Source organism: Sinocyclocheilus grahami, unplaced genomic scaffold, assembly GCF_001515645.1.
Source record: "Sinocyclocheilus grahami isolate Dianchi unplaced genomic scaffold, SAMN03320097.WGS_v1.1 scaffold38.1, whole genome shotgun sequence".
Lineage (NCBI taxonomy): Eukaryota > Metazoa > Chordata > Actinopteri > Cypriniformes > Cyprinidae > Sinocyclocheilus > Sinocyclocheilus grahami.
In genome coordinates, this window is record NW_015505217.1 from 185562 (window position 1) to 203997 (window position 18436).

At 37.0% G+C, this 18436-nt stretch overlaps 1 protein-coding gene across 1 annotated transcript in view; it reads left to right on the plus strand.

Annotated features, from left to right (window-relative positions):
* The window catches only part of LOC107581805 (alpha-mannosidase 2x-like), a 38334-nt gene extending 20672 nt beyond the window's left edge, over nt 1–17662 (plus strand). Inside the window, exons 10-24 of the mRNA XM_016267456.1 lie at nt 124–301; nt 601–803; nt 3792–3974; nt 4148–4262; nt 5202–5269; nt 5357–5522; nt 5607–5843; nt 7883–8005; nt 8083–8197; nt 8278–8411; nt 8504–8645; nt 10554–10687; nt 13389–13583; nt 13774–13887; nt 15616–17662. Coding sequence (XP_016122942.1) covers nt 124–301; nt 601–803; nt 3792–3974; nt 4148–4262; nt 5202–5269; nt 5357–5522; nt 5607–5843; nt 7883–8005; nt 8083–8197; nt 8278–8411; nt 8504–8645; nt 10554–10687; nt 13389–13583; nt 13774–13887; nt 15616–15768 — 2260 coding nt within the window. The 3' untranslated portion in view covers nt 15769–17662. The remainder of the gene's footprint in view (nt 1–123; nt 302–600; nt 804–3791; nt 3975–4147; nt 4263–5201; nt 5270–5356; nt 5523–5606; nt 5844–7882; nt 8006–8082; nt 8198–8277; nt 8412–8503; nt 8646–10553; nt 10688–13388; nt 13584–13773; nt 13888–15615) is intronic.
* Nucleotides 17663–18436: the final 774 nt, after the last annotated feature.

The following is an 18436-nucleotide window of genomic DNA, read 5'->3' on the forward strand; positions in this document are numbered from 1 at the left end:
CAGGTAGTGTGTATATACACCACTTTTTGTCTATTCAATGCTTATCTTGTTTTTAATCGATTGCTAGACTTAATAAAACCCAATCCAGTGGATTCACTTCATATTTGACATTTTCTGTTTCAGAGCTGGCGTTCTGCTTGATCAATACCGTAAAAAATCCAAGCTGTTTCGTAGCAAAGTGTTGCTGGTTCCTCTTGGGGATGACTTCCGCTTTGACAAACCATTAGAGTGGGACCAGCAGTACTTCAACTACCAGAAACTGTTCGATTACATGAACTCTCACCCAGAAATGCATGTAAAGGTACGTTTTCAGATAAACATAGAGACTCTAACCTGTAAATCAATAGAAAACTACAATAATTGTCTGTAGGTTTTTTCAGGAAGAGGTTTAATTAGATCTAAATCTATTTCTGCAATGTCAGAAATCTTTTTTTTAAACAAATACAGCTCCTTCAGCTCAGCTTTTGATGTACAACTAGGAATAATCTGAATTAATAATTTAACTTGTTTGTGAGGGAAGAAAAGAGTACAGATGTTTTGGATTTTGGTAAATGCAAAATGAATTTGAATTGCCCTGAAAGTAAATCTCTGTGTTCTCAGGCCCAGTTTGCGACGCTGACAGATTACTTTAATGCGGTGTACAAGGCTAATGGAGTCGCTCCGGGGACGAGACCACCTGATTACCCTGTGCTGAGTGGAGACTTCTTCGCTTATGCGGATAGAGAGGACCATTACTGGAGTGGATACTACACCTCACGTCCCTTCTACAAAAACCTGGACCGTGTGTTAGAATCTCACCTACGGTTAGTCAGTGGCTGGGTTTCCATCCAAAGTTGCGAATTGAACTTGGAATGTTTTTGCTTTGAATTGCAAAATTGGAATGTCGCATAAAACATTTACAAATAAGCACCGTCACGTCCTGATAAACTGGCATTAATATCAAAAAGAAAAGTGGGAGAAGCCACTGAATATAATAATTTTGGATACTACACCTCACGTCCCTTCTACAAAAACCTGGACCGTGTGTTAGAATCTCACCTACGGTTAGTCAGTGGCTGGGTTTCCATCCAAAGTTGCGAATTGAACTTGGAATGTTTTTGCTTTGAATTGCAAAATTGGAATGTCGCATAAAACATTTACAAATAAGCACCGGCACGTCCTGATAAACTGGCATTAATATCAAAAAGAAAAGTGGGAGAAGCCACTGGATATAATAATTTTCATATATTATAAATGACTTGTGCCTCAGAGCGAGCAGACGAAACACAATGAATATGGTCATTGTTTCCGTGGATGCCTGCTGTTCGGGAACGCAGTCGTGTAACAGTTCTGGGAGGCAATAATACAGAAATACTTTGATGACTTTGCTCAGGCATTTCAAAATGACTATAACATTTCAGATGCTGTGCAACACGATCGGTCCGCTGGTTAGTCAGATTATGCCGGCGCGCAAAGTCACATTACTTTTTTTTGATGCGCATGGAGGACTTTATTCTGCAAATACGTTTTCATCTCCCATTATTCGCATTAACCATTTGTCGCTCAAGACAAAAAACACCAAGCAAGCGTAAAAATTATTTTTGCAAATTAAGTTGATTTTTTTCCCGAAATTTGTCATTTCCATCACTTGTTTTTGATGCGATACTTCTAAATGCGTATTAAAACGGTAATGGAAACATAGGAAGTGAAACATCCAATGTATGTCTAAAAATATCTCGAACTGTTAAGCCTCGTGCACACCAAGACGATTATCGTGCACGCTTATCGCCAGCGTTTTTCGAGACGTTTTTTGACGCGTCTTTTGTATTCATACCCAAGCGATTTTCGCTGGCGATGAGCCGAGTGAATGTGCAAATTCACTCCCTGACATTAGATGGTGCTTAATGAAAAACAGAAATACCCCGGTACACATCAAATCCTATTTGATCTGCAGTTCCTCTCCATAGCAACTCCCTCTTATCGAGATTTTTGTAGTCGCTGTCACGTTTGTCATAAAGCTCTTTGTGTTCAGACACCAATGAGACCAGCAGCTCTACATTCATCTTGCCTTCGTCTACTTACTTCCTCTTCGTGGTTAGGTAGTAATGTGTGCTTGGCAAGACCGTTTTGTGATTGAGCGCCACCAAGTCGTGTTTTACTGTAACTTCAGCAGCTCCAGGCACGTGAACAAAAGCGCCAATCTCATTGGTCGGCCAGTTTTTAAAGCGGCACGTCAAACCAAAAAAACCGTCCCGAGGCGGTTTTTTTTTAAATGACGCTTTTACGCCTGCCGTTTTGCGATATTCATCCCGGTGTGCACAAGCCTTTAAGATGCATTTTGCATCAGTACCATTATAGATAGTAGCTGAATTATTATTTTTTTATATCGGTTGATATTTAATTGTTTATGTTCATTTACCTATTTTTACATGTAGATTACATTTCTGTCTTCAGCATATATCAATATTAATATCCATTTGTCATTACGGTACATTATAATGCCGTGATGCCTAAATTCAGTATTTTTCAGCATTTTAAATGTAGCATTTAAAATGATTTTTCGGTTTTTAATGTTTTATTTTTAATTTAATAATGTAATACAATTTTTATTACATTAATTTTTATTTATAAAATAATGTATACAATTTTAAAATGTTATATACCAGCCATTTATTGCTATGACTTGAAATTATTTATCACTATAAATTACAAATAACTTGAAATTATTTATCATTATTGGCCAGCATTTTATTAAAATAGAATTTTAATTTGAGTCAGTGAATAAAGTGTTTGCACTTTTCACGGAAATCAACTACAAATGGTTCATTTATAAATGCCTCTGCAAATTAAGCTGGGATGGAAGAGTATTTTTACATAAAGCTGTTATTTGTTATATTAATAATTCGACAAGTAGCTTTCAGTCCAGGGGCGTGGGAAGATGTTTTCGGTTGGGGGTGCTGTGTGTGTCCGTGTTAGGTGAAGGGGTGGGGGCTGGTTCACTTACGTCGGTGCTGGGGCTGGTGTTGTTTGGATGCCGATTTTGGAAAGTTTTTACCGGGATGGGCATTTTAAAAGATCTGATATTCGCTTTTGCGCCATTATCTCCTTGTATTAAAGTTAATCTCGTTCGCATTCTGTACAGTTCATGTCTGATACCACGCGCTAGCGTCACGTGTTCATGAGGATTAGGCTAATCATCCCATATAGAAAACATCACAAGTAAAATGAATCATGTTTATAAAGATAAACATGGGTTTATTATAGCCCACTTACAATTTACATTTCAGAGATCATTACAAATAAATTATTAAATGCTAAAACTGAATAAATTGAAATGAACAAACTTGGCGTTGCATTTGCAACCATGTGATAACGGGGGGTGCTGCAGCCCCCTCAGCACCCCTATTTCCGCGTCCCTGTTTCAGTCAGAAGCATGCTAACAAGGTTTTGTGGAAGCCTTTTCATTTTTAATTGGCAACACATTTAAATTTGCACTGACAAACTGCCGTCGAGGTATCTGAATTTAATCCATTATTTTAGCAACTTTGGAAAGTGTCTGTTTTTATTTGCCAGAGATTCAATTATGCTTTGAATAAAGGCCTGTTCTTTGTGGCATTACTGGGGAATAATTAAAATAGTTATTCTCCACGTGGGTGACAAGTTTTTCTCCTGAATTAAGCACGAGGCATTGCCTAATTACTGTCATTACTTAGTCTTTAATTCTATTATCATTCGTTTTGTCAAGCCTCACTGTTCGTTCAGCGTCATGAACTGTTGTGATTTAAGACGGTTTGATTTTGTGTTTGCTGTAGAGGGGCAGAGATTCTCTACAGCTTGGCGGTGGCTCACGCGCGGCGTGCGGGACTGGAAGGACGTTATCCCGTCTCAGATTACTCCCTCCTCACCGATGCCAGGCGCAACATAGGGCTGTTCCAGCACCATGATGCCATCACGGGCACTGCCAAAGAGGCCGTCGTCATCGACTACGGAAACAGGTCTCTGAATGAAAGCTTGCAGATTTGATCAGCATTAACTGGTCTGAAGATCGAAGGAAGTCTCTCAGGGTGTTATTAATGAAATATCATCTTTAATGGACCATTTTTAGAGTTTTGATTTACGACTTTCGATTTGTAAGCGGTTCTTGATTCGTTTCTCCCCCCCTCCCCAGGCTATTAGGTTCTCTGGTCGGTCTGAAACGAGTGATCATTAATGCTGCACACTTCCTGGTAATAAAGAATAAAGACATTTATCGCTTCTACCAGACGGAGCCTTTCTTAGAGACGGTGAGGAACAGCCTTGGTTTTTCACACCGTGTTTAACCCTTGTGCTGAGCTGAAAATCATTTACCTTATTTGGCGTTCCCAGTCAAAAATGACAAGCCTTTTAAAGAATTTAAAATTTTTACAGAATTTTCATTTTTGGGTGAACTGTCCCTTTAAAAATGGCTTGTAAATCTCTCATTATGTGATATAATCACCAAATCCTGTCAACTTCATTTCAATTACTACAGGTTTTTTATTTCTGATGAATCACACGCCTCTTTCATCTGAGCTTTTATTGTTTCTCAATAATTTGGGCAATATTAATTCAAAAACAGGTGCATAAGCTTTGATAAATGAGGCCTATAATTAATCAGTTTCAATACAAAACCTGTGTTGAAACCAATATTTGATAATAATAATAATATGTGAACCTGGAGCACAAAACCAGTCATATAGGAGATTATATCATCTGAAAGCTGAATAAATGAGCATTGATGTATGGTTTGTTAGGATGGGACAATATTTGGCTGAGATACTACTATTTGAAAATCTGGAATCTGAGGGTGAAAAAAAATTAAATTTAAATATTGAGAAAATCAACCTTAAAGTTGTCCAAATGAAGTTCAATGCATATTACTAATCAAATTAAGTTTTTATATATTTGCGGTAGGAAATTGACAAAATATGTTCATGGAACATGATCTTTACCTAATATCCTAATGATTTTTGGCATCAAAGAAAAATCGTTGATTTTGACCCATACAATGTATTGTTGGCTATTGCTACAAGTATACCCGTGCGAACAATGAGAAATGCATATGCGATTTTGGTAGGCTGGCCATTTTTGACCATGTGAACAAAGTCAGTAGGTTTTAATCCAATGTGACCAACATTAACTAAGATTTTTGGGAAAAAGACAGCTAGGAGTCTGACCTTTGACCTCTGTTCATGTGACTGCAGGACGACAGACGCGCCACACAAGACTCTCTCCCGCAGCGTACTCTTATCGAGCTGGAATCTTCTCCCAGGTAAGATGTATTATCCGTAGATCTTGAACACTGCAAATGCTGTCATTTTATTCAGTGTGTAGATACGATCTTCCTCCTCTTCCTCAGGTACCTGGTGCTGTTTAACCCCGTCGAGCAGGAGCGTCTGTGTGTAGTGACTGTGCTGGTGAATTCGGCGAGAGTTAGGGTTCTCACTGAGGACGGGCAGACTTTACCGGTTCAGCTGAGCGCGCAGTGGGTGTCTGCCATTGAGATGAGTGGAGAGGTCTACCAGGTGTGTCTATTTGTGTCCATTCGCTCCTGGATCTTAAAGAAAGTTAGTCTCAAAACCTACACTCTTTCTTGTCTTTTCGTTCAGGCCTCTTTCATGGCACGCCTCCCTGCTCTGGGATTGGCTGTCTTCCACCTGTATGACTCTGCTGATTCCCCCATGACCCTGCGCTCTGATACGCTGCTCAGGATTCCGGGACAGGGTCAGAGCATACGGGGTTTAGACCCTCTGCCCGTGCGATCGCAGACGGTAGACGCCCAGCCGTTCTACATCCAGAGCCAGTCTCTCACTCTGGGCTTCTCTGGAACCACAGGCCTGCTGGAGGTGAGATGAGTTTGTCTGTTAGGAAGTGAAGTGAGAAATTAACCGGCGCTAAAGTGACTAAAATGCCCCAGGAAGTGGAGTTAATTCCCCTCTTTGTTTTTCTTTTGTTTATACCATACACCGTTATCTGATTTGCATAATTCCTTAAGTAAATCGACTGCTAAGACAAAACAGACAGCATATGCAAATGATTCAGTCAACGGCACAATTCATTCTTAATGAATTCCCGTTTGTTTTTATATGGATAGAGAAAATAAAGATGTGCAATATATAGGTTATCTTCCAATATCAGGAATTTTTAATGGTCAGTCTATATTGTATTTATAGATCTCAGCTGATATTTATTTATGCATGCTCTTTTCCTCTATTTTTTCATTTAGATTACCTTTGCCGTCATGCAAAGCTCACTTAATCTTTAAAGTAGTAATAATTTAATAATATTGTTAAATGTAATTTTTGTATACTGTACATTATAGTGATGCCTAAATTCACTTGTAGCATTTAGTTTATAATTTTTTTTATGTATTTGTACGTTTTGTTATTTATGGTAAAATAGTATAGAATTTTAATATCAGTTATCGGCCAATATTCAATTTTTTTTTAACATTTATTTGGCATTATTCTATATTGCATATAAGCCATTATATATTGTATAAATGAACTTTTTGTCATCTAAAGCTCATATTAAGTAACTAAAAAAACAACAACAACTAAATTTAATAAAACATAAATGTAATAAATTTAATAATGGTTAAAACTAATCTCCAGGAAATCTCACAATGTATGTCCATTTTTGTATATTATAACGTTGTGATGCCTGAATATACTTATATCTTATATCTTATATGTATATACAGTGGGGCAAAAAAGTATTTAGTCAGCCACCAATTGTGCAAGTTCTCCCACTTAAAAAGATGAGAGAGGCCTGTAATTTTCATCATAGGTATACCTCAACTATGAGAGACAAAATGAGAAAAAAAAATCCAGAAAATCACATTGTAGGATTTTTAAAGAATTTATTTGCAAATTATGGTGGAAAAATGTGATATTTCAGTTTTTCTTTTTTAATAAATCTGCAAAAATGTCAACGATTCTGTGTTTTTCTGTCAATATGGGGTGCTGTGCGTACATTAATGAGGAAAAAAAATTAACTTAAATGATTTTAGCAAATGGCTGCAATATAACAAAGAGTGAAAAATGTAAGGGGGTCTGAATACTTTCCGTACCCACTGTATATGCTACACGCACGCACAGAGGTTTTTTTCTTTTTGGGGGGTTTCTTGCTTTTAGACTAGTCGACTAGTCGGATACAAAACTTTCGTTTAAAACAACAGTCAAATTAGTCGTCACGCACATCCCTAATATATATATATATATAAAATTTTATTTTAGACAAAATTATAATATCGGCCATAACATGAATAATTTATTTTTTAATTATAGGCAAAATAGTACTGAATTATAATACCTGCCGTAACATGAATTATAATAATAAATATCAGCTTGTAGGTATCAGCCAGAGTTTTAATACCGTATTGGCCCGAATATAAGACGACCCTGATTATAAGACGACCCCCATTTTTCCAGATGTACCATTTGAAAAAAGGCTTTTTAAAAAAACAAATCTTGTTTTTTCTCACTAAAACACATTTTGTCTTCAATTATTGTCATATTACATATTTTTCCTATTTTCATTTTTGTTTTGAAAGTATGGTAAAAACTGGTCAAATGTACCAACAATCACATTTAAAAAATATACACTTTTTGATATACCATAAAAAAAACATGAAAATCAGCTCCACTGAGCAAATATTTCGTGGTAATAAAAAAGGAAGTTTCCAAGCTATGACATCAGCAGTCTATTTTTGTGTTCAGTCATCTGGACAAGTGTTTTTTTCTTATTGTTGCCAAAAGAAATGAAACATATCTCTGTCCTATTTTTGTAGTACATATGCTGTTGTGTCCTCTTTTAGAGTCTGAGTCAGCAGATAAGGCTACAATGATTAATTCTCTTTCTCTCACGCTCTTTTCTCCATCAGAGCATTCGACGTAAAGACGATCCCCAGGAGGTGAGGGTACAGATTCAGTTCCTCACATACGGAACTCGACCCTCCAAGGACAAGAGCGGGGCCTATCTCTTCCTGCCGGACGGAAATGCCAAGGTAGTGTCTGTTAGTCTTGACTGGGGTGAAAAGCAATTTACCAAACAATTAATGTCTTCCTTTCTGCTCGCTCTCAGCCGTATTCGCAGAGAGAAGCCCCTGTAGTGCGTGTGGTGGAAGGGCCTCTCTTTGCTGAGGTTGTGGCACATTATCAACACTTCCAGCAGACGGTCCGCATTCATAATGTTCCAGGTACTCCCTCCATCCATAAACACGATCGTGTGAGGACATCTTGCCCTGTCTGATCAGTTATTCCTGACATATCACTTCAGGAGTTGACGGTCTTTCTCTGGACATCACCACCATGCTGGACATCAGAGATCAGAATAACAAGGAGCTGGCCATGCGGCTGGTTACCGACATTCAGAGCGGAGATACTTTCTACACAGACCTCAACGGCTTCCAGGTGAAGTACACATGTCCACAGACATGGAGTAAAAGTTCACCACTGTTAGTCCTAGACTCAAGCTAATGCTCTGTGTTTTCCCTGCTCATCAGATCCAGCCTCGCCGGTACTTCCAGAAACTTCCACTGCAGGCTAATTTCTACCCGATGCCTGCCATGGCATATATTCAGGACAGCCAATACCGGCTCACGCTCTACACGGCTCAGGCCCTGGGCGTCAGCAGCCTGGCCAGCGGTGAGTAGGCTTTGCAAACGCTGATATTGCAGTAGTGTCGATGACATGATTATTTTCACAAATTTATTTTTAGTTCGTCTTTTCTTACAGTCTGTGAGTCAGAACAGCCGGCATTGTAGTCTACTCCCCCAGGATCAGGAAACAGTCCTCCATAAAATGTGCTGCACACATCTGAATATTTGGGTTGAAGTGTTCTGGAACAGTGTTGTAAATACAACTTAACCACTGATTTCTAGTCGTGTCCATTTTTGGAAGGCCAAACAAAGTAGTTCCGCTTTCAAAATGAAACACAAGGTGGCCTAGAGTGAGCGGCGGGGGCCTACAGTGAGCAGAGGCCGGGGGCTAGAGTGAGGAACGGCCGGCGGATTCGACGAAGGAGAATATCTCTTTGGATTTTGAGACTTTAGTCTTTGCAACTTTACAGGTCTTCTTTATGCACCAAGAGCTTGTAACACTCCAAAGAGAAAGGAAAAATTGAAATCACATCATATGACCCCTTTAATACAAATTTTGGTGCAAAAACTAAAATGGAATTAAACACACTGGTTTTAATTGGATGTTATTTACATAAACTTAAAAATAACAGCATGTAGCCTAAGTTTTTATTTGGCTTATAAATATTAATTTGGTCGATGTTTAAAATATATTTTTTTTAAATGTATTTTTATAATTATTCTTTTTAAAATAAAATGCCATTATATTTGTGAAACTTCTTGCAGAGTATAATTGTACCATATTGGCTAAGGTTTATGTACATAATACTAAAGTTTATGTAAATAATAGTAAAGTAGTGCGTTTTAATGGTGTTTTAGCTTTTGCAATAAAATTTGTATTTTTAATAAATTAAAATACAAATGTAATTTAATAATAAAAAAAAACTCTTAATACTGACATACAATATAAATGACAATTATATTATATGTATATGGTACAATTATATTGTATCTATGTAAGTTTCACTGATTTAATGGCAATTTAAAATATAATTCATGTAGCAAAAAAACAAACAAGTCTATGTAAATAACATCCAGTATTAGACATTTTATTAATTAAAATTCAATTGAATTTTTATGCAATTTTATTTGTATTTTAAAAACTAAAATGCAATTAAACGCAGTACTTTTAATTGGATGTTATTTACATAATCTTAAAAAAATAACTTTTTATTTGGCTTATTAACATTAATTTGGTTACATGATTTATTTATATATTTTATATAAATGTAATGTATTATTATTTACTTATTCATTATTTTTTTAACTAAATTGCCATTAAATCAGTGAAACTTCTTGCACAATATAATTGTACCATATTGGTTATCGGTTAGTATTTGTTATACAAATGTATTTTTGTTTATATATTTTTAAATACAAATTTTGTTGCAAAACTAAAATGCCATTAAACACACTACTTTATTATTATTTACATAAACTTTAACAACATTGACTAATTGGCTTATTAATATTCTGTTACATGACTAGATGCTTCAGGAAGGTTACTAAGAAACACAAGCATGTCTTAATTAATATTCATGAGCTGAGCTATTACCATAGTAGGAATCAAACTTTTTTCACCTGTGTACCTAATTGAGCTGACAATACAGAGAAAAACTCTCCTCGCTATGCTGTTTTCATTTCAGTATCGACTTGATACCAAAATACTGCTACTTTTAAGGTCTATATCAGTGAGTTTCTTAGCAGGATGAAACATGAATCAGGGACTGAGACGGTAGGGAGGAGGAAAACACTAACAGTGGCACACTGTGCTCTGGTTCTGTATTGATTTGATGCAATGTATCCAATAATGAAGATGAAGTGAGTGCACTGTCTAATGCTTTGCCTCGCTCTATGCTATTACCGGCCTGTCCCTCTTCATCCTTCCCTCGTACGCTCTTTCCATTCTCTGCAGGTCAGCTGGAGGTGATCCTGGACCGCAGACTGATGCAAGACGATAACAGGGGTCTGGGGCAGGGCCTTAAGGACAACAAACGAACGGCCAATCGCTTCCGTCTTCTGCTGGAGAGGAGGAGCAGCAGTGGAAAGGTGAGTTCTGACTGGACGAGGATACAAATGAACCAAAGCAAAGTCAAACTTAGTACATGCTTATTCTGACTACTTAGGCAAACATGTAAATCAACCAATCATGCAAATTAAAATTCAATTGAAAAATGTTGTTATAACAAATCTATAAATTAACACAGCTCTAACCTTAAGCAGAGTTTACTTGCTACTGAGTGCCTCAAACAAAACTAAATATATTGTAAGAATTAGATTCAAGAATTAGAAAGAATTAGATAAAAAAAAAAAAACGTTTACTTTTGGTTTGTAAATGCTTATTCTGACTAAAAACTTACTTGGACAGGAATAAATCACACAATCACATACATTAAATATTAAAATAAACTAAGATTTATTTTATTTTTATTTAAAGAAAAATATAATTTTGGGAGCCAGGGCACGTCTTGTTTTTGTTTTCTGTAATTATAATAAAAAAAAAATTATACAAAAAAAAAAAAATTTGAACATAGTTTACATGCTATTTTAAACTACATTTATTTTAAGAATTAAATGGCAAACTAAGACTAGTTGTTCTTCAGACTTTAGATTAGTACACACTTGTTCTGACCTAGGTTGCTTTACATGTCAGACAATTACTACCTGACTATCACACAAATTAAATTAAATTAAAAAAAATGAACAAAATTAAAAATTAAATTAAGATAAAATAATTATTTTATAGTAAAAATAATCTTGTGAGTGGGCTACATCTTATTAAAAAGTTTCCTGTAATAATAATAATAATAATAAAACTGTACACTTAAAGCAGAACATAGTTTACATGCTACTCAAAATTAATTTATTTGAAGAATTAATGACAAAAACCAAGAATAGTTGTTCTTCAGACTTTAGAATAGTGCACTCTTTTTCTGTCCAAGAACTACCTTCTTCGGTTGCTTTACATGTCAGATTGCTTTCAGTAAGGCAATTACTACCTGTGTTATACAAATGAAATCAAATTCAATTATTTATTCTCCCCCCCCGTAATAATAATAATAATAATAATAATAACAATAATAATAAAACTATACACTTAAAGAAGAACATACCTGTAGTTTACATGCTACTGGACGCCTCAAGCTAAATTCAAAATATTTTACGTATTAGATGAGACAAACCATGACTAGATTTTTCTCCGAAGTGCAGCCTGCTACGTTTTTAATGCGGTTTTATTTCCTGGCTGACTGATAAAACCCTGCGCGCCCTGACTGGCGAGAATCATAGCAGTTGATTAATCTGATTGGAGCCTGCAATTTCAGCTTCACATGAGAGATCTTGTTATGTACCAAAATATAGGTGTCCTGTAGCAGAGCCAGCGGTATGTAAATGCTCATTTCACCCAGTGTCCTGTAGGGGGCTCTCTATTGTTACTCACCAGAGCTTTGTGAAGGCTCTAGGGACAGTATCATTCGGAGTCCAGCCAGTCTAAAAGCTGGCAAGTGTGTAATAATAGATAATGGGCTTCAGAGTTTTTACTCACAGGCTCAGACTGATTTAAATAATATATATATATATATTATTTTAATCATGCTATCTCCTGAAAGATTATAAATAATACAGTGTCCTATATTGAACACTATATATTATGCATTACAAATGTATTATTAAGTATATATTAATAATTAAATTATTTCTTAATAAAAATATATAAAGCAATAATTATGTATATATATATATAGGACATATATATATATAGGCATTAACAAAGTGCCCCCTTGTGTTTCTTTCCATTCCAGTTCATCATGCCCCCCCTTATACATATCATAACCTCTTTTTGTTTTTTGTTCTTGTCTGTCTATCTATCACTTATCATCCTGTCTTTCTCTCCTCGTGCATGCAGCCTGCTGGCTCCTATGCCAGATTCACCAACATGATAAACAAAATCATTTCTGGTGTTTTAGGAGACGGCAGCCAGTCTAAAAGCTGGCAAGTGTGTAATAATAGATAATGGGCTTCAGAGTTTTTACTCACAGGCTCAGACTGATTTAAATAATATATATATATATATTATTTTAATCATGCTATCTCCTGAAAGATTATAAATAATACAGTGTCCTATATTGAACACTATATATTATGCATTACAAATGTATTATTAAGTATATATTAATAATTAAATTATTTCTTAATAAAAATATATAAAGCAATAATTATGTGTATATATATATAGGACATATATATATATATAGGCATTAACAAAGTGCCCCCTTGTGTTTCTTTCCATTCCAGTTCATCATGCCCCCCCCCTTATACATATCATAACCTCTTTTTGTTTTTTGTTCTTGTCTGTCTATCTATCACTTATCATCCTGTCTTTCTCTCCTCGTGCATGCAGCCTGCTGGCTCCTATGCCAGATTCACCAACATGATAAACAAAATAATTTCTGGTGTTTTAGGAGACGGCCAGGAAGAGGTAACATTATTGCAGTGGTGGAGAGTAGCGCCGTAGCAGTTTTGTGGAGCCCTAGTTCAGCTTGTTACCATAGCAACAAGCGACAGGTTTCCACCTGGATTAAGAGGCCAAAGGTGGTTTCCTGTCCGCTATCTCTACCTGTGCTGCCGTGCCCCCAAACCTTTTATATGATAACGGGCTGTAGATCAGTAGTATGTAGAGGCAGAATCTGTACTGAGCTCATCTCATATCGTGACCCTAAAAGGTTACCTGATACATGTCTGTATCTTCCAGCCGGTGGACAGCAGACCAGTCAGCTTCCCGTCGCTGCTCAGTCACATGACCTCCACCATCCTGAACCATGAGGTGCTGGCACTGCCCGTGTTGCCCTGGAAACACGGCGTGCCGTCCGTGCGTACCTTCGCTCCATTGGCTGGCACCCTGCCCTGCGACTTCCACCTGCTGAACCTCAGGAGCATCCAAAGCCTGGTAAATGAGAGCCGTGGGAGAAAAATGTGTGTCAGTGTCGATTTCGCCTGCTGTGAAACTGATGAGGACTTAGAGTTCGTAATTGGGAAAAAAACTTTCACATTTCAAGTGTTTGAGATTTTGTGGTCTGGGTGTTTAGAGGGGGATTTATTTTCACTGGCATTTATTTGGTATCATTTCATTTTCTCAGCAGGACGCTCACTCTCCATCTCCCTACACGGCTCTGCTCCTCCATCGACTGGCCCTGGATTGTGGTCTGGAGGACCAGAACCCTGGTTTCAACTGTACCACCACACAAGGCCAGGTCAGTGTCTTGACTTGAAAACCCCCCACCCCAAAATAAACTACTTTCACTAATAAGACTTAAAAAGTGACAAATGTGTTTGGGGGGGGGGGTGAACATATCATAAACATTATTCATTTACTTTTTAATTTATGTGTGTGTGTGTTGTGTGTTACTTATTCATTTATAAAATATTTCTAGTGTTAAAATGTCATTGTTGTTTTAGTGTTATTTATATTTACTATTCTCGTTTTTATGAATATTTTGAATTTGCTTTTATTTTCAGTTTTCATTTTAATTAATTTCATTTTTAGTCATTTTATGTGCCTTTGTCTTTTTTAAAAATATTTTATTTAAAGCTTTTCACATTTTATGGAACAATCCCCCACCTCATGCCTGCAAGTCAACAAAAGGGCCAATAATAATGATGCAATGCATAAACACATACATATGCACACACACACACACATGCAGAAGTATATACGTATATACACCCATAAACGTACAACATCCATACATGTGTGTATATATACACATACAAAAAAATATGTGAAAAATATATAAATAAATAAATCCTTAATAAAATATACCAATACCAATGGTTACCCAATTATGGAAAACCAGAATTGTGACACATTGCTACACTTTATAAAATTTAAAGTATGTGTCCAGATAGTTAAATACAGTTATCAATGGTCACCTTGCACATATTCAAAGAACAACTTCCAAATCTCACATCTCATCTTTTCCATATGTAACACATTGCTGAACTCTCTAAGCCACGTCTCAAATTTAGTTACAAATTCTTTGTTCCACATGAACAAAATTGTCTTCTTTGCTATTGTCATTCTGTATTGAACTGTCTGGATTTGATCAGAATTATAGGACTCCAGAAAAGGGGCCCGTCCCAACATTGCAACAAGAGGATCGTGAGGAAAATCAGTCTTAAGTACCTTTGAATAAAAACAAAACACCAGAATTTACACATTTTTTGGCCAAAGCCATAAAAAATAAAAATAAATGTATATGTGTGTGTGTGTGTGTGTATATATATATATATATATATATATATATATAAAGCAAATTCAAAATATCCATAAAAGCGATAATAGTATAGAAATAATACTAAAACATCACTGACATAATTTAACACTATTATTAACAATAGAAATATTTTATAAATGAATAATGTGTGTATGTATGTGTGTATATATATATATGATTATTTATAAAATTCTAGTGTTAAAATGTCAGTGTTTTAGCATTATTTATATACTGTTATCGTTTTTATTAATATTTTGAATTTGCTTTTAGTTTTATATTTTCAGTTTTCATTGTAATTAGTTTCATTTTTAGTAATTTTATTTTGTCATTTTTAGTTATTTTTATATATTACTATTTAAGTTTAATTTGTTTTTTTCATTTTAGTTAATTTTTTCCACTTAGTAATTTTAGCTGTTTATCTCTCTCTCTCTCTCTCTCACACACACACACACACACACACACACACACACACACATATATATTTGTATACAATATATGAGTATATACAATTAGTTTAGGTATCTAAATGTTTTGTTCACATTGATTTGAAAATATTACCATACTATTTCTAAGTGAGTATTTGATACTTTTGCGTTGTAGTCATGTTTCACTTCATTTGAACAGGTCTAAACTGTGTGGATGCATGCAGGTCTGATAAAGTCTATTTTTAGTCATTCTGAATCAGTCTCTGATCTGTCTTCCCAGCTCTCCATTTCCGGGCTGTTCCGTGGGCTAGATCTTCAGCTCCTGCAGCCCATGTCTCTGTCTCTGATGCACTCTCAGCCTCCGCTCTCCAACGACTCCTCCATCAATCTGGAGCCAATGGAGATCTCCGCCTACAAGCTCAAGCTGTGCTAGAACGATGTTGCACCAGAACCGGGCTCTCCGTGTGGACCCTTGGAACCTGTGCTACAGCAGAGAACCACAGCTGGATGAGCAGAGGACTCTTATGGAGATTGTTTATCCAGACTTAATGTATCTGAATCAACACGAATGGGAAATAAAGACTCAAGGATGAGAACGTTCCAGCCGAAGTCAGATTTGGTAGCCGGCCCGGGTGCTGAGATAAGAATGTCCGTGTGCGTTTTTACTTTTCAGAGAGATTTGATCAGGCAGAGAACTAATTGGTGAACATCTTTTTATTCCAGCAGTGCCGACCGTTGTTTTTTGAGCTCTATTGTTTTCCCTTTTGTCTTTGACTGGAACTGCTGACAGTTTCGCATTAATTTTCTCATTAATTCATTCATCCATCCCTGGAGTTCGTACTGTATGTAATTAACTCAAAAGCTACATACACAACTGGATCTATACAAAATTGTGGGACTCAGTGCAATATGTGACGCTTTGTTTCTCCATTTTATTTGTTATTCCTAAGGCCTTGGAAGCTACGCTTGAATCCGTGTCATTGTCGTTTGAGCTCACGCAGTTCTTTTATTTCTTTATCTCTGCTGTGGACGGTTCTGCCTACGCTCGGCGGCCGCATGTTTTATTTTTCTATGAATGTCAATCATCCAGCTTGGCCTGCGAAGGCTGTCAGTGTTGTAACAGACACGCCATTTACAGATCTCTTTCTTTTTAGAATGGCTCCCGACTCTTCGCTGACAGAAGACGACATCTGTGATCCAGCAGCGGTCGGGTCTTCGGATAGATCTTTCATTGGTCTGGCTCAAATCACGCGACGAGAGCTGACGTTTACAATCTTTATCCACCGTGTTAATAAATAAAGCTGCTTCTTAATAAGCTAGCTGTGGATTATCCTCAACACATTTTTGTTATTTGTACCATTTTGATCGTGTCTGGCATAGTAACACGCCGCAGAATGTGCATTTATACTTTGTCATATTATATGTAGGTTTGAGCAGGTATTTAATTTCAAGACCTAGATCAGTTTAGTCATCGACATACTCGCAGTATTTTCAGGTAAACCGGACTCGTATCCGATTGTAGTGCGGGTAGCGACGGGTTCCTACACTCAGATTTAGCCAATTTCCCACACAAAAACACGTTTAGGCCTTATCTCGCTGTAGGAAACCCATCTGTAATGTGTAGCAGAGCCATCTCAGTCGTCCCTTCTGGCTTTTGTCTGTCACCTCGGTCTGCTCGAATCTGACAATTTTCAACATGAGAATTCTGTCTGTCCATCAACGTGTCGTCTCGTGTCTCACCTCTCCCAGCATGTCTGTCTGTCTCCCCTGGGAAAATCTTAAATTACAGAAAAATATTCTCACTTCTCCGACTTCCAACTCCACGCCTGATTATCTCTCTGTAGTGCGCTCACGTCCATTTACATCAGTCAGGCCATCAGCCGGCTTCTCAAGCTAATCAAGTTCCGGAGTAGCTTCCTATCAGGAGCTCCGAGTGTGGAGTGCCAAACGTCTGTCCGATTGCTTTGGAACACATTCTGGCTCCCAACGCCATTCTGGCTTTCCATACTGGCAGATCTCTTTGTTAGATGTCCTTTATTTGTTGTGTGTTCTGAGATGGAAATTACTTTTTTAGTTTTTCTAAAGAAATGACAGTGAATTGAGAGGTTAATTTATTCTTCTGTTGTTGTATCTTTTTTATGTTCTATTTTGGTTTGATAGTGAGAGTGCGTGTTCATAAAAATGACTCGTAAAAGCAAATGCAAAGACATTAAAGTGGACGTTTAATAAAGATCACACATGGGGAAAAAAAGTGATTCACATTTTGAAGTGATATTTGCATTCTAATTGGCTTTCCATTGTTGTCAGATGTCTTAAAGGGGTCATATGATGCTTTTTTAAAGATCATTATTTTGTGTATTTGGTGTAACAGAATATGTTGACATGCTTTAATGTTCAAAAAACACATTCTTTTTCAAATACTGTACATTATTGTAGGTCCTCTATGCCCCGCCTCTCTCAAATGCTTCGCTTTCTACAAAGTCCCTCCTTCTGACAAGCGCAGTCTGCTCTGATTGGCCAGCTGACCCAGTGCATTGTGATTGGCCGAACACCGCAAGTACTCGTCGGAAATGTAACCCCCCTTACCATAATCGCGAGCTTCATCTTTCAAAATAAATGTAAATACAGAGCCCGAAAGGGGAACAGATTCATGTGACAGACACAGTGATGAAGCTGGTAGTGTTTGCAGTACACAAGCCACGGTTAAGACAGCTGACTCCACTGTGATGTGACCCCGTGACCCCCCCCCCTCATCTCACCCTTTAAAGCTTTGTTGTTGTGCTATGAAGTGCAGACAGGGGGCAGTAGGGAGTTTTCTGCATTTAACATGGGGTGTGAAATGTTGAGTTCAGTTAACAAAAGCTCACAAGAGATGCTTTTTATATCTAAACATCCTCCGTGAGAGCCGGGATATCAGGTACTGATTTACTAGACAGCCTTTGGAGAGAACTGGAAATACCGCTGTGCTCTCACAGTGCTGACAGGTCTACTGAAGTCAGACTGGCCTTTTTTTGTTTGTTTGTATGGCTATTTTTTTCGATGCCCTTTCACAGAACGAGCCGTTTTAGGGGCGTGGCAGAGTCTTAACTTTGATAAAGAAT